The sequence below is a fragment of the Monodelphis domestica genome, chromosome 7 (assembly GCF_027887165.1).
Source record: "Monodelphis domestica isolate mMonDom1 chromosome 7, mMonDom1.pri, whole genome shotgun sequence".
NCBI lineage: Eukaryota > Metazoa > Chordata > Mammalia > Didelphimorphia > Didelphidae > Monodelphis > Monodelphis domestica.
The window spans coordinates 152,065,503-152,091,770 of NC_077233.1; the positions used below are offsets into that span (position 1 = coordinate 152,065,503).

At 35.7% G+C, this 26,268-nt stretch overlaps 1 protein-coding gene across 7 annotated transcripts in view; it reads right to left on the bottom strand.

The window, feature by feature from the left end:
* Nucleotides 1–26,268, bottom strand: part of SLC44A1 (solute carrier family 44 member 1) — a 233,214-nt gene that overhangs the window by 67,233 nt on the left and 139,713 nt on the right. For all 7 annotated transcript variants that reach the window (XM_007499029.3, XM_007499028.3, XM_056805885.1 and 4 more), the window contains one exon: nt 4,928–5,021. In XM_007499029.3, coding sequence (XP_007499091.1) covers nt 4,928–5,021 — 94 coding nt within the window. The remainder of the gene's footprint in view (nt 1–4,927; nt 5,022–26,268) is intronic.

Genomic DNA, 26,268 nt, shown 5'->3' on the forward strand with positions numbered 1-26,268 from the left:
ACCCAGGTTCTAGGCCCCTTATATTCTATAAACCAACTTACTCCATCCCTCTGGACCTTTATATAAAGTATAGGATGTGGATTAGATAATCTCTAAAGTCTTCTTGGAGACTTTTTAGAGTGGAATATTTTACGTTTCTGTTTAGACAATGGAAAGACAATGTAACATGTGGTAAGTGGAATACAATGAAAAAAATATTAGACTAATTTGTAGATCTGGGTTCTACTCCATTCTGTGCCTCATTAGTAGTATTAGTTTAGACAAGGTCACAAAGGCTTTAATTTCATCTTTCAAATGCAAGAACTGGACTATATCAAGAGTTCCTAGTCTAGGATACACATATTCCCAAAGAGTACAAAAGAAGCTTGTCAAGGGGATTAAGGGAATAGCAAATAGCTCTATGGTCAGCATAGAATCATGAAGTAAGAAATGAAAATGCACCATATCCTACCCTTCTACACAAAGGTGGGTAAAAATGGCTGTGAAACACAACATAAATGATAAAATCTGATATATTAGTTAATTTTACTAAATTGTTTTCTCTCTTTCTTTGTTTTTAGTTATACAGGGCAGCTTTCTACAGGCATCGTGGGGATGGATATACTGGGTTTTAAAGTGATTTCCATATCACAGTACTAAAGGTGAAAAAATATATGTTTAAAAAAACCCTTAAAAATAAGGCACATTAAGAATAGAAGCCACACAATTAGTCATTCCCAAATTAGAAGAATATGACAATGACTCTAACCATGTGAATTGATCCACATCAGTTGTTAAATTAAAAGACAGTTTTAAATAATAAAGTTGGAAATCAATTCATGCTGATTGAATGTTTAGCTCATGGTCTTGATAATGTTCTACTATCAATTCCAATGGATATATTACAAACCGGAAAGTGAAGGTGGCCATCGATATTTGGATTAACTCACTAAAAATAAAAGTAAATGCTGGGGTTAAAAATTAAGCTTCATATTTAAAAAAGATAAACTACATTGCTTTGGAAGACTTTTCTCCTACTCCATCAATTATAACAATATACAGTTTTATCATATATGAAATATTTATAAATCTTAGTCATAAAATCCCTGGAATTATTTATCATATGGTTTATCAATTAAATAAATAACATGTTTCAAGTAATTTAACTGATTTTTCAGGCCTCCTTGAAAAAACAGGCCACATAACCTATTTTTTTTAAGAAGCTATGTTTCTCATTCCAAAAGAAAGATAAAAAAAGTAACTATTAATAAAAACTTCTGCTACCTTTTGAGCTCTCAATTCTGGACGTTTAAGAAGAGAACATATTTCCATTAAAATCCTGCTGCTTTATTATCTTTGTCAGAAGTTCAAGTAACCAGAAGAAAATGTAACAAGCATTATACCAGCTTATTTAGTAAAAATTAAAAAAAATATTTTCCAAAGACAAATAGTCTTTAGTGAAGCAAATACCTTTCCCATTACCCTTTAAGTTCATTAAGGGATAATATAAATTAATGAACACCTTCAAGATATGATGAGCAAAAATGTTTAACACACCTAGTCTTAAAATATTACTTTTTTTTTTTGGGTGGTCCATAGGAATGGTGACTTGAGAACTGGATCATGCTAGAAGGCAGAAATAGGCAACCTGCATAATTATTAAAATCTCTATAAACACAACTGCAGAAAATCTCCATGTAAAATTGTTTAAGAAAATATAGCAATAAATACTCCTGGCAACATCTTTCTAGCTTATAGAAGTCACAAAGCACAGCAGTTACAAATCTAATTAGAATGAAAATTTGCTTTTTATTTCTCCTGTCTTATTTCTACCATTATCCATCTTTTTTCTTCTTCTGTTCCTGTATCTCTTTCTTCTATTTTAAATTTTCATTCCAGGAAATTAACATTTTTTCTTAGCTGGTAGTTATTTATCATCTCTTTAATGTACATCCCCTATTCCTGCTCTCTCTGGCTGTGCAGTAAAGCTGGCCTTATAAGGAGGCAGAACATCTCTTTTCCCCTGGGGCCATGGGGCTGAAAATGTCACCATTAGAGATTGATTTCATTGAGCTGAGCATTGCCCTTTCCAGGCAATCCCTTTTAAAAAACAAATACTCCCAAGAGCAGTAAAACATTACGCTATTATCAGTAACTAACACTTTATTTTAAATTAGTTTATCAGACTGCTCTTCTCTGTAACAGAAAGGGGTCCCATGCCACAGGAAGGTACCACTCAGGAAGCATGATCAAATCTTAGGAACCCAGATCTAGAGCTTCAAGAGATGTTAGAACATATCAAGTCCAACCCCTCTCTTTTACAAAGGAGGAAAGTAAAACCCAAGAAGATTATGAGATTTGCTTAAAATCATAAAGATAATAAATATCAGAGCTGAGTCCTCTGCTTCTTGAACCCTGTATTATGTTGCCTTCTCTCTGGGTTCAAATGTCAGTTCTAGTATTCACTCTCATTGTAACACTAAATGGTTGTTTCACCTCTCTGAGGCTCAGGTTCTGAAATCTGTAAAGCATATATTATCAATTGAGCTAACTTGTTTAACAGACCCAGTTGTTAGGAAAGTCTTTTGTCGACTTCAAAATGCTATAAGAATGGTAGCTACTCTCATTATTAGAAATTTGATATATTAGAAATCATGCAAAGGTCATGTAGAAGGTAAGGAAGAAAAGACCATTAAAGAAAAAAAAATCCAAAATATACTTCTACTCCAAATTTGTTCTGATTCTTTTATCTTCCTTACTAATCTACAACTATCTCTATCAAAACATTCTCTCTGTTTTAGTTGGAATACTGCCGGTTTCTTCAAAGCCCAAATCACAAAAGTCTTCTCCAAGTCCTTCTTTATCTGTTTATTACTCTCCTTTTAATGAAAATTCTCCTTTTGCCTTTGTCACAAATGGTCAAACTACGAAGATAAATTGATCAATCAATTTAAGAACCTATAAAATAAAATGTACTCTTAGTTTCATTCTCTCCTGAGAGTCTCTTTTCTTATGATTTCAAATACATAGCTTTTAGTTTAGAGGAGACAATATTCAGTTTGTGAGGAACTGGAATAAAACTAGTACGGGAAACTAGAGGTCTTTAGAAGTAGTAGAAACATTTTCTTGAATAGTTTGGACATGGCAGTAAAACCATCATTAAAGGATAGATTAAAAGAATTTTTGAGTTCTTTCAAAAGTTCTCAGCCCTGAGGGCTGGGGTAAGAATTGGGAGGAGAGGAAGAGACAGAAGAAAAATGTGCCTTCTAAGAAATGTTCTAGAAAAATTTCATCTGAAATATGAGAACACCTACATATGAACATATACAAACTTAGATCACTGTTATGAGATTAACATTATATTTCTATGCAAAATTATGTCTTTAAGTATTGAATGTTAGTAGAGTAGGAAACGGGGCAGTATTACGGAACGCTAAGGATTCTGCAGTTGAATAGCACATATCATATTATCTTAACATTTTCTGGCTTTATTTTCGAAATTCTTTTGCCAGTGGTCATGAAATATCATATCCTACTAAATGCATATGGTTGATTAAGCAAAGGAAAAGTATGAGTAGGAAGTGAGCCCTATAGTTATTGGTGATCCCTTTTCAAATAATCCAAGGGTAACTTATTCCATAAATTCACTCTCAAAATCATCTAATATTCTCCATTTTCTGATATTCAGTGAGAAATCCTATAGCATTCTGAGAATATGATTTGTTAATTAGATTTTGGCTTTGTGAATAATATACATATACTCTTGGATTGTGATCTCAAGTGCTCAGACCAGGTAAGAAGTCTTCATTATGGAAATTAGTACCATGAAATATGAATATCAACAATTCATACTAATATAGCATTTTAAGTTATATGACATGCTCTCTAAATTCTACAAAGGAGGGAGTACAAGTATTAGTGGTTTTTTATAAATAAAGAAACTGAGGTTCTGAGGCAACACAGCTCATAAGTGTCTAAGAGGATTTAAAACCAGGTCTCCTGGTTTCTAAGTCTAGCACTCTATCCAATACAATTTGCTACTAAAAAGATTTCACAATTATGAATTAAAAGGGGTGTGTGCGTGTGTACATACTTATAATGTATGTGTGTACACACCCACAAACATAAATGCAAGATAAGCCTTCTACAGACTTCAAAGTCTGTGAGATTTTATTCCTAAAATTGGGAGGCAGTTTGGCATAGGAGTACGAAGAGTGACTCTGGGTATACGTGTAGGTTCAAATCCCAACTCAGAAACTAACCTTAAATGTGACTTTGGGGAAGTCACTTAATATTTCAATGTCCTGGGCAACTCCTAGACTATCTATTACAGAGTAGCTAACTATATGCATTGGTAACAGGAGTTACTTGCTGGGAATTCTTAATACCAATGAAATTACAGGTCAGATCTATAAACATATAACTTGTCTACAAGGTTGAGAGCCTAAAGAGGAAACTATGAATGTTATTAGTGGGTGCTACATCACATTTCTTTACAGTGTAGCATAGTAGAAAGAGTGCTGAACTTGAATTAAGAGAGACCTTGGATTGAATAATGTTCCAAAATTTAATAGCAATGTTACCCTAGGAAAGTTGCTTAAGTTTTCTGAGCATGCTTCTTCAATATTAAAATGAGGATAAAAATACTTGCCTTGTGTACATTCCAGAGCTACTGTGAAAAAAGCATTTTCTAAACTTTAGTATCCTACAGAAACATAAGCTGTTATCATTCTACCAATTCCAGTAAGAATTCTATGCCATAACCTTTTAGAAATATGATTTCAGAGTATACTTCAACTATGTGACAAACATAAATTTCACCATATGACATATTTTCCCTAAGAATATGTAGTTTAAAATATTATATGTTTTTTTCCTTTGCTTGGTTCCCCACCCTTACCAGAAAGGAAAAAAGGCTATAGCAGTTAAACATTGCAATTAAATTTACCTTTCAGGAACCGGGAGTTTGGGGCAGAAAACAGAGGCTTTTGAATGTGTAACATATTCTGATGGCTTTAAGTTGTAGGTACATAAAGCAGAACCTGTCAGAAAACCAAAACAAGGTAAATCATTATAATGAAAGGGTTGTTTTAATACATTTTCTCTGCCTTATTGTATTAATCCATGTTAATGTTTCACCAATTATAATTATTTTAGTTGGCTTTACAATTATGATTAATTAAAATGTTCTGAACCCCTCCCCCCCCCCATCAAGTTTATGAAGCCTCTGGATTCTTATAAATGTCTTTACAAATATTTTTAAATGTAACCAAATTTCTATTGTTAAAACTATGTTCAAATTAACAAGTAAACAAAGTCACTCATACATGCTTTTAACGAAAAAGCTGAATTATAACCAAAAGGCACATTTTTTTTCATATAATGGGACACAGAAAAAAGACATTGTTGTTTCAGTCAGATCTGACTCTTTGTGACCCTGTGGACCACAGCACAGACTAGTGTCCATGGGCTTTTCTTGGAAAAGATTCTGGAGTGGTTTGCCATTTCCTTCTCTAGTAGATTAAGGCAAACAGAGTTAAATGACCTACTCAGGGTCACACACAGTTGGTAAGTATCTGAGGCCAGATTTAAATTTGGATCTTCTTCTAGGCCCAGTTCTCTATCCACTGAGTCATCTAGTTGCTTCTGCAAATAGTTATAATAAACAGAATAAAATTTTATTAAATGAATTCCCTGATTTCAGGAAACACTAAACAGACATCAAACTTAGGTCAATTTTATAATTTATTTACCTTTTACAAGTTATCCATGTACAATTCTGCCTAATTTTTTCTGAAAATTAGATTTATGTAATTTAATATCTATAGGGAAAAATCATCAAAACATTTAAATATATTTACTGTTTCAATATGGGAAACAGCTTACTTGTTATTCTATTAAGCTAATAATATAATAAAGGTTTAAGTACAATGGTCTTTAAATGATGAATATTCAATAAATGTTGCTGACTGATCAAGGAAACATGAGGAACTGAGATTTAGAGCTAGAAGGGATCTTAGAGATCATCATATAACTTAGGAAGGGACTTCAGTAATCTGGTCCAAACCATACACAAAAGGAATCCCTGCTATAAAATACTAAAAAGTTGATGGCCTCTAAGGAAGGGCAATCTACCATCTTTAGGCAGCCAGTTCCATTTTTAGATAGCTCTTTTGAGAAGTCTTAAAAATGGTCTCTTTGCAACTTCTAGGTCTCATCAATGCTACCTTTTACTATTCAAGATCAACAAAACAAGACTAATTTCTCCTCCACATGACAAGCCTTCAAATACTATAAGAAATCTACTAAATTCCCTCCAAGTCTTCTCTTCCTCAAATTAAATATGCCCAGTTCCTTCAACTAATTTTTTTTTTGCCATGAAATCAAGGCACTGTGCCATTTTTATGGCTTTTTTGGGGGGGAGGAGGTGCAGGGGGGCGGGAATACTCTACAGCTTGTATACATCTTTCTTAAACTGTGACACCCAGAACTGAACCTAATACTCAAGTTCATGTTGATATGGTCAAAATACAGGAAGAATATCACCTCCCTCTTCTTGGAATCTATGACTTTCTTGATAGTGGCACAATAAAGCATTAGCTTTTGGGCCTGCCATTAATACTGCTAATTCATATTGACCTTGCAGTCTACAAAACAAACCCAGGTCTTTTTTTAGAACTGCTAATTATGCTTCTTCCATCTTTTACTTGTAAAGTTGATCTTTATACCAAATGCCAAGACTATGTTTGTCCCTACTGAATTTGATCTAATTAGATTTAGTCCAACACTCTACCCTGCCAAATCTCTTTTGGATCCTAATGATTTATTGTGACCCTATCAATTTGTAGATAAGGAAGTTAAGTGCCAGAAAAAGGATGAGATGGTGCCTTTGGTTCTATTTCTCATTCTGTTTAGGATTTGTTATTCTGTATCAATTTGACAAAATCAAATGAGCATTTATTAAGTGTGCTATGTTGAACTGCACTAGAGATATAATGACCAAAACAAAAATCATCTGCTCTCAAGAGACTTACCATCTATTAGGGGAAGAAAACATCCAAAAGTAATACAAGATACAAATTAAATGCAAAGAACATTAAGAACTGTGGAGATTAAGAAAGATATTGTGTAGGAGGTAACTTAAGCAATGAAACTAAGGATTTCAAGAGTCAGAGACAAGACAAGAGTAAAGAATAATCTGGGCAAAGATGGAAACCTAAGTATTATGTATGGGAATTAGCAAATAGTCTATGTTAGCTGGAATGTGGAAGGGATAAGAGGGAATAATGTTAAATAAGTCTTGGAAAGGTAAGTTGAAGCAGAACTGTGAAGGCCTTTAAATGTCTATCCAGCAGTGGTATCAAACTCACATGGGCAGCATATTGACTTAGAAAACTACAAATTAAAAATACATTTAAAAAATAACCTTTGTCTTCTGTTTTAGAATTAATACTGTATATTTGTTCCAAGGCAGAAGAGTGGTAAGGGCTAGGCAAGTTAAATGACTTGCCCAGGCTCACACAGCTAGGAAGTGTCTTAGTCTAGATTTGAACCTAGTGCCTCCTATCTCTGGGTTTGTCTCTCTATTCATTGAGCCATCTAGGTCCTCTAGAATTTTGACAGGATAAAGTGTTGAGTTAAATCTAATTAGATTGAATTCAGTAGGTAGCCACTAACTTCTCCTCCCCACAGAGCCACCTAGTTGTCTTCTCAATTATATCTTAATCAATACTTGAAAATTTTGTGGGTCCCATTTGCTATGTGTTTGACATCATTTGACTGTACTAAGACTTCTGGGATAAAGAGGATTATCCCATAAAAGAGGATTTTTCTATCTATGCAAGAGGCAGTAGGAAGTCATTTGTGTTTACTGCGTAGGGTGATGATATAGTCAGATCTGTGCGTATAGAATATCAAATTTGCAGATGTATAGGAGATGGATTGGAGAGGGAAGAGATCAGTTGCATGGAGACTAATTAGTAGGTTAATGCAATAATTTAAACAAGAGGTGATTGCAAATAGAATTAAGTAGGTGCTGTGAATAGAAAGAGGACTGGTGAGATTTTGAAGGAAGAATTGACAAGAGTTGAAAAAGTGACTGGGTACAAGGAGAAAGGGTAAGAATAACTCTGAGAGTGAGAACTTGGATAGATGAAATAACATTCTTCTCTTCTTCCCCCAGAAACAAAAAACAAACAAACAAACAAAAATAGGAGGGGTGGGTTTAGGAAGAGAAACTAGTTTTCTGGATACGTTGAGTTTGAGATGCCTATAGGTCAGTGATGGCAAACCTTTTAGGGATTTAGGGTGCCATGTCCAGGCTCCCCCAGAGACTGAGTGCCACCCCTGCTCCCACCCTAGATAGGGGAGAAGGCTGTTTAGCAGAGTGGCAGGTGATGTGAGAAAAGTCCTCAGGCACATGGAGAGGGGGAAGCGAGCAGCTCTGCCTGAGTCCCTCTCACTTTCTAGTAATGAACTCTGGTCGGCCACAGTGCATGTGCCTTCTCTGGCATGCATACCATAGGTTTGCCACCATGACTACAGGTCTTTCAGGTGGGACTGGAGCTCAGGATTGAATAAGAATTGAATTGAATACAGAGACCTAGATGCCATCTCCCTAGAGATAACTGAACCCAAGGGAGCAGATAAGAGATTGTGTGTGTGTGTGTGTGTGTGTGTGTGTGTGTGTGTGTGTGTGTGTGTGTGTGGTATAGACAAGCAGAAACAAAGACAAAGAGAGAGACAGAAACACAAGGAGAGCACTGAGAAAGGAAAAGGGGCTAGCACAAAAAGTCGTTACACCATGTGTCTCTGTGCATAAATAACAAGCACATGAATAGGGTCACTGGAACGCTACAGTATTGAAATTTGAGTTCTAGCTATTATTACATCAAGAAATAGTAAAATAAGAATCAGCATCTTTTTCTCCAAATTTCAGACTCTATAGTACCAAACCAGTGCAGCTCCTTTGAGGTAGCCAGTTCTATCTAGGTCCAAGAGAGACTTCCAGCTGGAGCAATAGCCATCAGACACTTTTATATGTGAAGCCAAGGGTAATTTTACTGCTCTGTAGTTTTCTAATCTGTTACTAGTAACTGGCTAATATGAGGGAAGATACATACCAACAAATTTATATTCTTCTTGTAATATTATTTCAGTCATGTCTGATTTTTGTGAGCCCATTTGGGATTTTCTTGGCAAAGTGATTGGTCCAGGGTCACACAACTAGCAATCATCCAGAGCTTCCTGACTCCAGGCCAGGCCCTCTATCTACTCCCTCATCTAGCTGCCCTTAATTTACATTAAGAAACTGAATAGTTTGAGTCTACAGTAGTTTTCAAGATTTTAACACTGATTATTATAGTAAAACAGGCTTCTAGATCTTTTCACGTTCTTTCACATGCTATTTGAAACATGAATACATGATTAAAGTTTATGTTGTTTTAAATTTCTTATAATAGTGGCAATGTGGCATAATGGAAGACCTCAAAAATGAGGAATATCTGGTTTAAATCACCTAATTTCTCAGTGCTCTAGACAATTCTTTAAAAATCCTAAGGTGCATTGAAGGTACCAAACTGCAGTGACGGAGGGAGGTTCCCCACCTATGGGTTTGGCAGCAATCAAATAGCAAAGGATCCCAAAATTGGAGGTGAGAGGAGACAGGAAGTGTTAACTTTGAAAACCACAAATTAACATTATTTGTTTTATTGTATTTTAAATTTTTTTTGTATGTGTGAAACATTTTTATCTGTACTCAGGAATTTTACTTCCAGTTAGGCAGGCTAGTTTGCACAGTCTGACTATCTTTGCCAAAGAATCAGGTCTAGGCCCTACCCTTCTATAACAGAGTAGTTAAAATTCAGTCTCTTAAAAATCTTAGTTTTAGATGACATGAAGAGTCCTGGTAGAAAAACTTTTTGGTTAATTCTAAAAAATCTGAGTCTTTTTGTTAAACCACAACTAATGGAAGGAACTACTCTAGGGAAGCATGGCTCTGAGAGTGATTACCATGACCCTCATCTGCACTGTCAATTAAAGGTGGAATTTCCTGGCACCAAGGAAAAGGCCCTCTTATTAGTGCTTATGTATCAACTCTGGCAACTATAGGACTTCATTTACAATTAGGGAACAACATTGTCTTCCTCAGTCCTTCCACAAACAAAAAGCAGGTCAGCAGGTAAAACAAAGCTCATTTTTATAAAATTTTTCCCAAGATAAAACTCAATGAAAGTATAATAGCCTTGCCAAGATTATTCTGGGTCATATGGCAATACTAAATAAAGTATCTAGGGGAGGGAGAATGTCTTTGTGACTTGTTAGCAGTTATGTATCTGACAATTTTTCTATTTAACAGGGTTAACAAAAAAGAAAAAGAATGGTTTCAAGTACTATTTTATAAGAAAAAATTTTCCTAATGAAAAACAGTACAAATAACAAAACATTTTATAAGAAAAAATGTATTTTTACTGAGCATTTCAGGATAATATAATCTTCCTTCTTTCCCCATGATAGCAAATATGCCTTGGCAACCAATAAAAAATAATGTTAGCTCTAACACTGAAATAGTATTGTGTCTGGACACAAGAAGCATGCAAAAACAATACCAGAGTTGTAATGTATCACTTAAGGCAAGTTCAATTCAATCCAAGAAATTTAAGTCCATTTTTTATATTCAAGGCACAATGCTAGGCAATGAGGTGGAAAAAAAGGAATGAATTGCTGCCCCCAAAGAGCTTACATTCTACTGGAAAATCTAACATGTATTTAATAAATAAATTCAAGATAATTGGGGGGGGACTAAGAAAAAGAAGGAATCAAGTACAAGTTTGCGAAGGTGCCTTTAAAGGAACTTTAAAAGTTTAAAAGGAACTTTAAAGGAGATATTTAGCTGAAGAAGAGTGACCTTAGAAAGGTCAAGATAGCTATATCTCAAGAATATGAAAGACACTAATTGGGAAGAAGGATTAAAATGAGAACCATAGATACATAGCTGGATGGAACTCTGAAGGTCATTTCGTCCAATTCTCTCATTTTACAGATGAAAAAGCTGAGGCCTTTGGGCACAGAGTGTAGGACTAGAAGCAATGAATGGAAGCTGCAAAGAGGTAAATTTAGGCTTGATATAAAGAAAAACTTCAGAACAATTAAGAAACAGCCAAAAATGGAATGGGCTTTCTCTACAAGTTATGAGCACTCTCCTAGATCCCCATCCCCCAAAGGCGGTACAGAGAGGGGTTGGATTCAGTGAAAAATGTTTTCCCTTCCAAATGTGAAGTTCTATGATTCTATGAAAGACAAGTTCCAGCAATCAGCTAGTAGGCCAGTTTGTGATAAGGAAGAACATTAAATAAGAATACTGGATTGTAGAAGATTTCAACTGGAAATCCAGAGGCAATTAGAAACCACTAAAGATTTTTGAGCAGAGGAATTGCCTTACAGTTTGTCTTTGAAGCTATATGAAAGACAGATATGAAAATGGGACATACTAAATAAATAGCTTAGTGTTTTTTATTAAAGAAAAACAAGTAACAAATAACATCACTCCAAGATGATTTACTTCCACCTGAAGGAAAAGATGGATGTGAGTGGTATAAATTGAATAAAAGCACATCAAATAGGAAGTTATTGCAACAGAATGGGTGAAAGGTGATGATGAGGCAAATGAGGGTGTTGATTATGTTAGTGGAGAGAAGAGAAGAGATGTAAAAGATGTTGTGAAGGTGGAAGCCTCATAGGATTTAGGGAAGAACTTCAGAGAATAGGTGAATTAAGACTCCTGACACCCAAAAAAGCAATGAATTCCAACTGTCAGATTTGGAGGTAACAAGTCTTTGAAGACATTGGTCTTTAGAAACATACTTATAATGTCTTTGTTATTTGTACCTATTTTTTAAAATAATTTTTTATTTGATCATTTTCAAGCATTATTCATTAGAGACAAAGATCATTTCCCCCCTCCCCCCCATAGCCGATGTGTGATTCCACTGGGTATCACGTGTTCTTGATTCTAATCCTTTGCCATGTTGTTAGTATTTGCATCAGAGTGTTTGTTTAGTCTCTCCTCAGACATGTCCCCTCAACCGCTGTAGTCAAGCAGTTGCTTTTCCTCGGTGATTCCACTCCCAGTTTGTCCTCTGCTTGTGGATAGTGTTTTTCTCCTAGATCCCTGCAGATTGTTCAGGGACATTGCACTGACACTAATGGAGAAGTTCATTACGTTCCATTACACCACAGTGTATTAGTCTCTGTGTACAATGTTCTCCAGGTTCTGCTCCTCTCGCTCTGCATCACTTCCTGGAGGTTGTTCCAGTCTCCATGCAATTCCTCCACTTTATTATTCCTTTTTGCACAATAGCATTCCATCACCAACATATACCACAATTTGTTCAGCCATTCCCCAATTGATGGGCATCCCCTCGTTTTCCAATTTTTGGCCACCACAAAGAGGGCAGCAATGAATATTCTTGTGCAGGTCTTTTTCCTTATTATCTCTTTGGGGTACAGACCCAGCAGTGCCATGGCTGGATCAAAGGGTAGACATTCTTTTATCGCCCTTTGGGCATAGTTCCAAATTGCCCTCCAGAATGGCTGGATCAGTTCACAACTCCACCAGCAATGAATTAATGTCCCTACTTTGCCACATGCCCTCCAGCATTCATTACTTTCCATAACTGTCATGTTAGCCAATCTGCTAGGTGTGAGGTGATACCTCAGAGTTGTTTTGATTTGCATCTCTCTGATTATGAGAGATTTAGAACACTTCTTCATGTGCTTATTAATAGTTTTGGTTTCTTTTTCTGAAAACTGCCTATCCATGTCCCTTGCCCATTTATCAATTGGGGAATGGCTTGATTTTTTGTACAATTGATTTAGCTCTTTATAAATTTGAGTAATTAAACCTTTGTCAGAGGTTTTTATAAAGATTGTTTCCCAATTTGTTGCTTCCCTTCTGATTTTAGTTACATTGATTTTGTTTGTACAAAAGCCTTTTAATTTGATGTAGTCGAAATTATTTATTTTACATTTTGTGATTCTTTCTAAGTGTTGCTTGGTTTTAAAGTCTTTCCCCTCCCAAAGGCCTGACATGTAGACTATTCTGTGTTTACCCAATTTACTTATGGTTTCCTTCTTTATGTTTAAGTCTTTCACCCATTTTGAATTTATCTTGGTGTAGGGTGTCAAGTGTTGATCAATTCCTAATCTCTCCCACACTGTCTTCCAATTTTCCCAGCAGTTCTTATCGAATAGTGGATTTTTGTCCCAAGACCTGGGATCTTTGGGTTTATCGTATACTGTCTGACTGAGGTCACTTGCCCCCAGTCTATTCCACTGATCCTCCTTTCTGTCTCTTAGCCAGTACCAAATTGTTTTGATGACTGATGCTTTGTAATATAGTTTGAGGTCTGGGACTGCTAGGCCCCCCTCATTTGTGTTTTTTTTTCACTATTTCCCTGGATATCCTTGATCTTTTGTTATTTCAAATGAACTTTGTTATGCTTTTTTCCAAATCAGTAAAGAAATTTTTTGGGAGTTCCATGGGTATGGCACTAAATAGATAAATAAGTTTGGGCAGGATAGTCATTTTTATTATGTTGGCTCGTCCTACCCATGAGCAGTTAATGTTTTTCCAATTGCTCAAGTCTAGTTTTAGTTGTGTGGCAAGTGTTTTGTAGTTGTGTTCATATAGTTCCTGTGTTTGTCTTGGGAGGTAGATTCCTAGGTATTTTATTTTGACTAAGGTGATTTTGAATGGGATTTCTCTTTCTAGTTTTTGCTGCTGAGCTGTGTTGGAGATATATAGAAAAGCTGATGACTTATGTGGGTTTATTTTGTATCCTGCAACTTTGCTAAAGTTGTTGATTATTTCAATTTTCTGGGATCTTTCGGCCCACACCACCTGAACCTAATCTCATCAGGAGCCCTCAGAGTCCAGGCAAGCCACAACCCCTCCCCCCTTAGAGAGCTGGGTCTTCTGAAAAAAAACAGAAACCTAGAGGCGAAGTCAAGATGGCAGCCTAGAAGGAGCATAGACCTGGCAGCCTGGCCAGAGCTTTAGAGATCCTCCATATCTGCTCCAGCCGTCCAGGAAGTTTAAAACTCAGAATAAACCCATCCCAAATAAGCTGAACTCAATCCCATCAAAAGTCTCCAGAACACAGGGAAGCCCAGGCTCCCCATCCATCCTCACTGACTGCTGAACTTTAAGCCAATCAAAAGCCTCCAGAGGACAGGAAAGCTCAAACCCCCAACAACCCTCCCTCAGAGATTACACCAAGAGATCCTCTGTTAAAGCTCCAAGAGGGGAGACTGATAGAAGTCCCTAAAAAACAAAAAAAAATGAGAGGAACAAGAGCACAGACAAATACAGGGAGGAAAGAAGGGGTGAATTTGAACAAACAACAGAAACAGAAGAAAGAAACTACAATAGACAGCTACTACTCACCAAATGGAACAGAGGGGGAGAGATCAGCAAACGATAAACCAGAAATCCCAGCAAATTGGATACAGGCTGTGGAAGAACTCAAAACACAGCTAAGAGAGGCTGAAGACAATTGGGAAAAGAACTTAAAAATTAAGATAAGTCATCTGGAAACAGAGGCACTTGAACTAAAACAAGAAAATAGTGTCCTGAAAGCCAAAATCATCCAGCTGGAAAATGAGGCAAAGGAGATGAAAGATGAAGCAAAGGAGATGAAAGACGAGATAAAGAGGATGAAAGACAATCTTCAAAGAAACTCAGACCAGAAGGAAAAAGACGACCAAAAAGCCAAAGATGAAATCCAATCTTTAAGAACCCGAGTAAAACAACTAGAATCAAGTGACCTCACAAGGCAGCAGGACACTATAAGACAAAACAAAAAGAATGAAAAAATTGAGGAAAATGTGAAGCATCTCATTCACAAAACAGACGATTTAGAAAATCGTTCAAGAAGAGACAATTTAAGAATAATTGGACTACCAGAAGACCACGACAAAAGAAAAAGCCTGGACATAATACTAGAGGAAATTATCCAGGAAAACTGTCCCGAAATCCTAGAACAAGAGGGGAAAGTGGAGATTGAAAGAATCCACAGATCACCCCCTGTTTTTAATCCCCAACTGACAACACCAAGAAATGTTATAGCCAAATTCAAAAACAATCAGATAAAAGAACAGGTATTACAAGCTGCCAAAAAGAAACCATTCAGATACCATGGAAACATGGTGAGGATAACACAGGATCTGTCTGCATCCACACTGAAGGACCGAAAGGCATGGAATATGATATTCCAGAAAGCAAGGGAACTAGGCCTACAGCCAAGAATAAAATACCCATCAAAACTGACTATATTCTTACAGGGGAAAGTATGGTCATTTAACACAACAGAGGAATTCCAAGCATTCATAAATAAAAGACCAGACCTGAACAGAAAATTCGAAGTCCAACCACAGAATTCAAGAGAATCATCAAAAGGCAATTAAAAAAGAGGGGAAAAACAACAACAACAACAAAGGTTTTTTTTAAGAGACTCAATAAGTTAAAATGATATGTATCCCTATAAGAAAAGAGGTCATTGGCAACTCTTAAAAACTGTTGCTATCACCTAAGCAGCTAGAAGAACTACACTCAGAGGGAAGGGACAAACTATATAGGATGAAAGGACAAGACATAGATAGGTATATAGAGATATGCATGCATAAATACATATACATGTGTATGTATATATATATATATATACATGACTAAAGCTAAAAAAGAAAAGAGGTTATGACTAAAAGAAATGGGAAAAGAAACAAATGGGGATAAATTTATATGTCACAAAGAAGCTCATGGCGGGAGGGGGGAGAACATCGATACACTGGAAGGGTAAAGAGGTCGGAGATAGGAAATATTCAACTCTTACGTACTTTGAAACTGACCCAAAGAGGGAAGAACAATCCAATCCATTGGGGAAGAGAATAGATTTGCGCCCTATAGAGGAGTAGAAGGGTAAAAAACAGACTGGTGGGGAGGGAAGCAGTACAAGGGAGGGAGAGGGTGGGGGGGGAATTTTTAAAAAGACTACAGGGGAAAATAAGGGAGGGAATTAGAAGGGAGGGGGGTAGAAAGGGAAATACAAGGGGGACTGATTTAAAGTAAATCACTGGACTAAAAGGTAGAGCTGAAGAAGAAAGGTTAGAATTAGGGAAGGATATCAAAATGCCAGAGAGTCCACAAGTGACAGTCATAACATTGAACGTGAATGGGATGAACTCACCCATAAAACGTAAACAAATAGAAGAATGGTTTAGAATCCAAAACCCTACCATATGTTGTCTCCAAGAAACACACATGAGGCGGGTAGACACCCACAAGGTCAGAATTAAAGGATGGAGTAAGACCTTCTGGGCCTCAAGTGACAGAAAGAAGGCAGGAGTGGCAATCATGATATCTGATAAAGCCAAAGCAAAAATAGACCTGATCAAAAGGGATAGGGAAGGTTATTATATTTTGTTAAAAGGGACTTTAGATAATGAGGAAATATCACTAATCAACATATATGCACCAAATAATATAGCACCCAAATTTCTAATGGAGAAACTAGGAGAATTGAAGGAAGAAATAGACAGTAAAACCATATTAGTGGGAGACTTGAACCAACCATTATCAAATTTAGATAAATCAAATAAAAAAATAAATAAGAAAGAGGTAAAAGAAGTGAACGAAATCTTAGAAAAATTAGAATTAATAGACATATGGAGAAAAATAAATAGGGATAAAAAGGAATACACCTTCTTCTCAGCACCACATGGCACATTCACAAAGATTGACCATACATTAGGTCACAGAAACATGGCACACAAATGCAGAAAAGCAGAAATAATAAATGCAGCCTTTTCAGACCACAAGGCAATAAAAATAACGATCAGTAATGGTACATGGAAAACCAAATCAAAAACTAATTGGAAACTAAACAATATGATACTCCAAAATCGTTTAGTTAGAGAAGAAATCATAGAAACAATTAATAATTTCATCGAGGAAAATGACAATGGCGAGACATCCTTTCAAACCTTTTGGGATGCAGCCAAAGCAGTAATCAGAGGTAAATTCATATCCCTGAGTGCATATATTAACAAACTAGGGAGAGCAGAGATCAATCAATTGGAAATGCAAATAAAAAAACTCGAAAGTGACCAAATTAAAAACCCCCAGCAGAAAACCAAACTAGAAATCCTAAAAATTAAGGGAGAAATTAATAAAATTGAAAGTGATAGAACTATTGATTTAATAAATAAGACAAGAAGCTGGTACTTTGAAAAAACAAACAAAATAGACAAAGTACTGGTCAATCTAATTAAAAAAAGGAAGGAAGAAAAGCAAATTAACAGCATCAAAGATGAAAAGGGGGACATCACCTCTGAGGAAGAGGAAATTAAGGCAATCATTAGAAATTACTTTGCCCAATTATATGGCAATAAATATACCAATTTAAGTGATATGGATGAATATATACAAAAATACAAACTGCCTAGATTAACAGAAGAGGAAATAGAATTCTTAAATAATCCCATATCAGAAAATGAAATCCACCAAGCCATCAAAGAACTTCCTAAGAAAAAATCCCCAGGGCCTGATGGATTCACCAGTGAATTCTATCAAACATTCAGAGAACAGTTAATCCCAATACTATACAAACTATTTGACATAATAAGCAAAGAGGGAGTTCTACCAAACTCCTTTTATGACACAAACATGGTACTGATTCCAAAACCAGGCAGGTCAAAAACAGAGAAAGAAAACTATAGACCAATCTCCCTAATGAATATAGATGCAAAAATCTTAAATAGGATACTAGCAAAAAGACTTCAGCAAGTGATCAGAAGGGTCATCCACCATGATCAAGTAGGATTTATACCAGGGATGCAGGGCTGGTTCAATATTAGGAAAACCATCCACATAATTGACCACATCAACAAGCAAACCAACAAGAACCACATGATTATCTCAATAGATGCAGAAAAAGCTTTTGATAAAATACAACACCCATTCCTATTAAAAACACTAGAAAGCATAGGAATAGAAGGGTCATTCCTAAAAATAATAAACAGTATATATCTAAAACCATCAGCTAATATCATTTGCAATGGGGATAAACTAGATGCATTCCCAATAAGATCAGGAGTGAAACAAGGATGCCCATTATCACCTCTATTATTTGACATTGTACTAGAAACACTAGCAGTAGCAATTAGAGAAGAAAAAGAAATTAAAGGCATCAAAATAGGCAAGGAGGAGACCAAGTTATCACTTTTTGCAGATGACATGATGGTCTACTTAAAGAATCCTAGAGATTCAACCTGGGGGTTTTTTCTTAGGGAGTTCTTTGATGGCCTGTTGAATTTCGTTTTCTGATATGTGATTATTTAAGAATTCTATTTCTTCTTCTGTTAGTCTAGGCAGTTTGTATTTTTGTATATATTCATCCATATCACCTAGATTGGTGTATTTATTGCCATATAATTGGGCAAAGTAATTTTTAATGATTGCCTTAATTTCCTCTTCATCGGAGGTGATGTCCCCCTTTTCATCTTTGATGCTGTTAATTTGCTTTTCTTCTTTCCTTTTTAAAATTAGATTGACCAGTACTTTGTCTATTTTGTTTGTTTTTTTCAAAGTACCAGCTTCTTGTCTTATTTATTAAATCAGTAGTTCTATCACTATCGATTTTATTAATTTTTCCCTTAATTTTTAGGATTTCTAATTTGGTTTTCTTCTGGGGGTTTTTAATTTGATCGCTTTTGAGTTTTTTTATTTGCATTTCCAATTTATTGATCTCGGCTCTCCCTTGTTTGTTAATATATGCGCTCAGGGATATGAATTTACCTCTGATTACCACTTTGGCTGCATCCCAAAAGATTTGAAAGGATGTCTCGCCATTGTCATTTTCCTCGATGAAATTAATTGTTTCTATGATTTCTTCTCTAAACGATTTTGGAGTATCATATCGTTTAATTTCCAATTAATTTTTCATTTGGTTTTCCACGTACCATTACTGATCATTATTTTTATTGCCTTGTGATCTGAAAAGGCTGCATTTATTATTTCTGCTTTTCTGCATTTGTATGCCATGTTTCTGTGACTTACTGTATGGTCAATCTTTGTGAATGTGCCATCTGGTGCTGAGAAGAAGGTGTTTTCCTTTTTGTCCCTATTTATTTTTCTCCATATGTCTATTAGTTCTAATTTTTTAAAGATTTCATTCACTTCTTTTATCTCTTTCTTATTTATTTTTTTATTTGATTTATCTAAATTTGATAATGGTTGCTTCAAGTCTCCCACTAATATGGTTTTACTGTCTATTTCTTCCTTCAATTCTCCTAGTTTCTCCATTAGAAATTTGGGTGCTATATTTTTTTTTAAGTAAAAAATGCTGGATTAATTAACTAAAAAATGGCATGTAGAAAATAGCGAATGATATCCTTCTGTAAGGTCTTTCTTGCAAAACCAATCAGTATGAATATATAATTTATTTCTGAGAGTGAACCAGCACTGACAAACAAAGTGGTAATCCACTTTGAAGCCATCTTTACAAGATCAATCAAATGACAAACATTACTAAGCACCATGGGCCATGCAATGGGCTAAACAGGATAAATGAATGATTGGTCAGAAGGAATTAAGATTTTGGAATGCTCCAGGTCCCAGTCAGACACCTTCTTCAAGAATCAAAAATAGGTCTAACCAACACTAAATAAATTTGCTTCCAAAAAAATTAGTAAGCTTTCAAAGTATAAACTTAACAAACACAAACATTTTAGTAGGCATAGAAAAACAAAAAAGAGAACTGTATATGAAATGGTGAACTTCTGCTATATGTAGCTGGTATTTTTCCCCTATCACATAGAGCCTACTTTTTTATACTTAACATGGTAGTTCTAACACTATCCAATTATCTGTTTGCTTTTGAATTTCCTTCCACTATCTTGTTTTTTTCATGATTCACTGACACTTTTTCTTTTCTTCCTTTTTTTTGGTATAATTTGGTATAATTATCACTTTCCTATTTCCCAATCAATTCCCCATTGCCTCAAAAAGAAAAGAAAAGAAAAGAAAAAAGCCCTTCCTTGTATTGATTTATTTCTCTTAATCCAGATTTTTTTAATTTAATTTAATCCAGATTATTTAATTAATTAATTTTGCATATTTTTTACATGGTTATGTGAAGATGGGATTAACTCTCCCCTGCTCATTTTTAGATTTAATCACCACAAGTGTATACACCCCACTTACACTTGAGTGGGAGAGGTCTGTGACTCACATGTGTGATAGTGGGTGACAAATCAGAACCTACTGACTGCCCCTGTGCAGTCCTAAAGAAAGCTTTAGCTAGAATTGGTACACGTAAAATGGAAGGAAGTCACAGGAAGTGATGAAAGGGAATGGTCTTTAAAAATGCTAAGAACTTTCTGTGATGAGGTCTTTCACCTTGAATTTGACCGCAGTGGAGCTCTGGCTGAGGACTGCTTCTCCCACGTGGGTAAGTGTGAAAAGCTGACTCCTTTCCCTGGTTCATTCTGAGAGGTACTAGCCTCCACTAAAACTGTTCTGGCTGAGGACCTTGAACTGCTACTATTTTCCCTTAGAACTACCACGTGGGTGAGTGAAAAAGGCTAACTCCCTTCCCTGGCTTTCCTGGAGGTACTAGTCTCTGGAGGGGCCTTGTGGCTAAAACCTTTGTTAATTGACCCTTAGGCCCTCTGGCTGGGGATTCTGGAGCCCTGTCTGAGTAAAGCCAGGGCTTGAGCAATAGTCTAGCTCATTAAGCTAAATTTCTTACTCTTCCCTCTTTCTCATTTCTCTACTTTCACATTTTCCCTGTATTTTATAAATGAATTGCAAAAAAATCATTTGGAATTTATTAAATTCCTGGTGACCCTACTCTTAAATAATCTAGTTCAACCTTTTATATTTACCCCTTACACATTTTTGCCTCTTTCTTTCCCTCCCCTCTTCCTCCCCACCTCCTGTAGCCAACATGCAATTCCACTACATTTAACATGTGTCATTGATCAAGACCTATTTCCATAATATTGATATTGATCACTAGGGTGATCGTTCAGAGTCTACTTTCCCAATCATATCCCCTTCAACCCATGTGATCAAGCAGTTGTTTTTCTTCTGTGTTTCTATTCCCACAGTTCTTTCTCTGGATGTGGATAGTGTTCTTTCTCATAAGTCCCTCAGAATTGTCCTGGATCATTGCATTGCTGCTATTAGAGAAGTCCATTACATTCGATTGTACCGCAGTGTATCAGTCTCTGTGTATAATGTTCTCCTGGTTCTGGTCCTTTCACTTTGTATCAATTCCTGGAGGTCATTCCAGTTTTTGCATGGAATTCCTCCAGTTCATTATTCCTTTGAGCACAATAGTATTCCATCACCAATATATACCACAATTTGTTCAGCCATTCCCCAATCGAAGGGCATCCCCTCATTTTCCAATTTTTTTTTTTGCCACCACAAAGAGTGCAGCTATGAATATTTTTGTACATGTCTTGCTCCTTGTGATCTTTTTGTGGTATAAACCCAGCAGTGGTATGGCTGAATCAAGGGGCAGACAGTCTTTTAGTGCCTTGTGGGCATAATTTCAAATTGCCATCCAAAATGGTTGGATCAATTCACAACTTCACCAGCAATGTATTAATGTCCCAATTTTGCCACATCCCCATCAACATTTATTACTTTACTTTGCTGTTATGGTAGCCAATCTGCTAGGTGTGAAGTAAAGACCTTCCTTTTAATAAAATGCACAACCATATGAAACAAATCCAGATAGGACTTGTGACTTATTTTCTACCTCTAATTCTTTACTTTTGTGGAGTAAGTGGGAAGCATGATTCATCATCAGCCTTCCAGACTTATAATTGGTCATCATTCATTGCTTTGATCATGGTGCATACATCTATGTTATTATTATTTTTTAAACAATTAAACTTCTTCTTTGAAACAAAAGTGAATATGAATTGCTAAATGACCACATGTCTTCATTTTGGTTGTTTCTTAGTTTCTGGCTTCAAGCATCTACTTTTCTTCCTGGTTCTTCTGTTGATAGACTATATAACTCAGTTTTCTGTCTTTGTGTCATCATGTAATATTGGCCTCTACTCTCTTGCCTTTGACACTTGCCAGCTCTTTCCTTTCTCCTTCACTAACCTGTTCCTAGCATTCTTGTTCTTGTTGGAGTCAGCTGACTCATCATGTGCTACCACAAGAAAAAGGGGCTTTGATAGAACCTCCCCACAAAATCCCACCTTATAGACATTCTTGGTTATTACTACTTACTTCAAAACAAAGAATTAGGAATTAAGAAGCAAATTATTTACTTAATGTCATGCATCCATATAACTTGGGTAGTTTAAGGCCATTTGTTTTAAGTCAGTATTTAATAAACTCTTTTCTGAATCTATACCACTTTTAAATAATTTGTCTAATTTCAACCCTACCTCTGCTGCTGTTCCCTCTTAGTTCTTGTTCATCCCCTAAGAGACTTTCCACTGTAATTTTTCTAATTTTAAATTCCAAGTCTCATCTCCCCTCCTAGTTTTATCCCTTCTGTAAAATCATCTCAGACTTTACAGAGAACAGAGAGACCATTTGGAATGAAATCCTTCCTGTGTTCCTAATTCTTCACTCTACTCATAACAGAGAAAACTAGAAGATTAGAAAAATTTTAACACCTGTGACCAAACCTTTGCCCTCTTAGAGCTTTCCAAATTTAGCTAGGCTGGTCCTTTTTTGACAGACATGTAGCTCATCACTTGGCTGCCTCTATTAAAAATCTTAATTCATTAGGCTCTGCCAAAGCTTACATTCCACTGGTAAAGCCTTTCAGATTCCAGGTCATGTGGACAATACAGTAAAAGCCTCCATAAATTCATATAAGAGATCATAATACTATCTGATAACTACAAAATAATTGCATATATAAGGTTCAAAGTAAGTAATACCAACCAATTTTATATGTGTTGAAAAGTAGTAAAATGATTGAAGCTGTCATTAGTCTGGGAAAGAAGGATTTAAAAGAAATTAATGCTAAAAATATGGAGCTTAATGAAAAAGTATCTGTTAAGTAAAAAAAAAAATTAACATACAAACGAGTCCAAGTAGGGATTATTTCATTTTTTTAATCCAAGCACCTATGCTTAGAATTTAGCAAACTTTTTTTTTAAACTCTTACCTTCTGTACTAGTATCAATTGTTAAACAGAAGAGCAATAAGGGCTAGACAATAGGAGTTAAGTGATTTGCGCAGGATTACCAATTAGGAGGTAACTGGGGTCACAGTTGAACCCAGATCCTCCTGACTCCAGGTTTAGTTCTCTATCCACTATATTAGCTAGCTGCCCCTAGTAGACTCTTAATAAATGCTTACTGACTGTTTTGGAACTTCATCTAGTTCATCTAGTACCTCAGAGACTTAACGATCTAACTTGAGAGGGAAACTAACAATCATGAAAAGAATTATAGAAAATGCTAAACTGTAATACTATACATTTAAAAGAATAAAAAAGTAGATACGATAGTAGCAAGAAAATTCAGATTAATTCAAATTTTAAAATTCACTAAGTCTCTATCAAGTATTATGCAGTAAAGATACACTTACAATCCTTACTCTCAAATAATTTACTTACAACAATTTATAGAACTTAAGGTGGGTCTAGAAGGTGTAGAAGGATTTAGATAAGGAGAGAAAGCAGGAGCTGGTCTAGAAGTCAAAAGGAACAAAATCCAAACCCCACTTGTGAGGTTTATTATTTATGTCTGACTCCCAGTTCTAGTCACTTAAGTGATTTTCTGAGTAAGCCAATTAATTTCTCTAGTCGTAGTTTCTTCTATAGAAATAAGGATATCAGAGTAGAAGAATTTTAAGGTCCCGTTTAGGTCTAAATTCATAAGCTCTCTGGGTGCTATTTTGACTTCCTGAACTTGATCAGAATGTCACCAAGAGGCTACCTTTTCCCTTTTGTATATTATCTTCCTCTATTAGAACACAAGGTCGAGGGGGGCAAGATCTTTCTTTTTAACTTGCAAATGTATCTCCAGAGTTTAACACAGTGTGGGACACATAATAGTAAAATAAATGCTTGTGGCCTGTTTGCCTGCCTGTCTACATTCCAGAATTTTAGGCTTTCCTACTATACAGCTACTATTGCCTGCCTGCCATGGAGTCATCTGGGTCTGGTGGTACATTTAGTCACTTGTTACTGGGGAAGCAGGATACCTGAGCTTCAATGGGCAAAGTGGGTAGATATCCTCAGTAATTAATATGTGAGGCATTAATATGGTGAAGGGTGCAGGTAAGAGAGGACTATACTGCCTGAGGAGGAGCAAAATGGTCCAGGTCCAAAATGAAAGAGGTCAAAACTTCTAAGCTGATTGGACTGGGACCAGAACTTCTAGTGGCAGGCCTTGCACTTCTAATGTGGGTGAGAGAGATACAGGCTTAAAAAAACATGAGTTCAAGTATTTCCACTGACACATACTATAGCTATGTGATCATAGGGAAGGTCACAATCTCTCATTGTTCCAAACAACTTTCTAAAATTTAAGTTAAAAGATGAGTTGCTAGTCTATACCTGTGGTAGGTATTTCTTCAACAAGAATTCCCCACACCAAAGATACCACAGAGTCCAATTGCTTGAAGGCCCAAATAACAAAGTATATTAAATGATAAAACATTAACTAAAATTATTAATTTGTGTTATCAATATGTAACTAAGGTTTCAAAAAAATTAAATAACTTGCCAAAGATTATTCTAATAGTAACTGTCAGAAACAGGTTTTGTACTTCAATTAGCTGGCACCAAATTGATACTCTTTCCACTCCATCACACTAAATAAAGTAATAATTGAGAGTGAGCATGGTGCTGGATAGATTATAGTCCTCCTAGGCAGAATCTTCAAAGTTATATATACCTTGGATTTGATGTGGTAAGTAATAGAGACAAGACATAATTAATGTTTGGGAGCAGTATGTGGTACTTTAGGAAAATTAGCACCGTGGACATTAAGGATGGGGTTGAAGTGCTGAGGTGGAAGGATAAACTGGAAAATGGGAGAAATTAGCTAGAAGACTGTTGTAGTATACAGAATGATGATTTCAGGGTGAAAGTAGTGGAAATAGAGAAAAGATGACTTTGAGGAACAATTTAACAAAAAAGTGATAGCCTCTAGTAACTAGTTAAATATAGGAGATGAAAACAAAGGTTAAAGAAAAGTTCTAAGATTTCTAACCTAGGAAATAGAAAGAATGGAGAAACTGGAATGGAATAGATAGAAAGGGGAACTGGTTTGGGGGAAGCACAAAGAAAGATAAAATTAATTGTAATGAGAGATGGCTTTATAGTGCTTTAAAGCTCACAAAATACATCTTGTCTAAGCCCAAGTGGCCTAGGAGGTAGTACTATAGTTATCATTGTCCTTATTTTACACATGAAGGGACTGAATCTCAGAGAGGTCAAGTGACATCCAAAACCATACACCTAGTAAGTTACCAGAGGTGGTATTTGAATCCCTAGCTTCCTGACTCCAAATCCAGTATTTCATTCATAATATTACACATGGAAATTAAAATTCAGAAAAAGAAATGAATCAAAAGAGGAGGCATCTTCATTTTGCAGGTAAGTCAATTGAGGTCCAGGGAAGGTATTTCAATAGGCTTATATGGTTAGTTTGTGGCCAAGCCAGTAGTAAAATCATAGGTCTTCTGATTTTATTCAATGTTCAGATGTTAAATCTGAGTTAAAAGTAGGATAGTCTAGTCAGGATATCCTTTAGGTAGTTGGAAACAGGGCTTAAATAAAGGAAGTAAGTATAGAGTTAGGAGACAGCTACATCTTAGAAAATAGTTAGTCAAAGGAGTGTATAGATAAGTTTTTAAAAAATGGATATAGGCTATAGAATAATCATGTGGTAAGGAATGGGGAATGGAAAGAAGTGGGAAATCAAGGACAGAAGAAATGAAAAAGCACAAAGTTGGAAGAAATTTCAAGAATCAGTAAATGGCCACTACAAATACATTAGACAGAGATAAAGAGTTTCAATAGACAGTAGAGTATAGCAATTGTAAGATATACTTAGGAATGACCTATACTTATAGGTGTATATCATATCTCTGAAGACTCTGACAACACATGAGGGAATATAAAGAGTATAGCTATAAGGAGTAGTCCAAGGAGTTTTTGTGGGTGAGAGAGAAACTAAGAATATTTAAAGATAAAAAGTAAAAAAGAAAAGAAAAGAAAAAAGGAAAGGGACCCATGA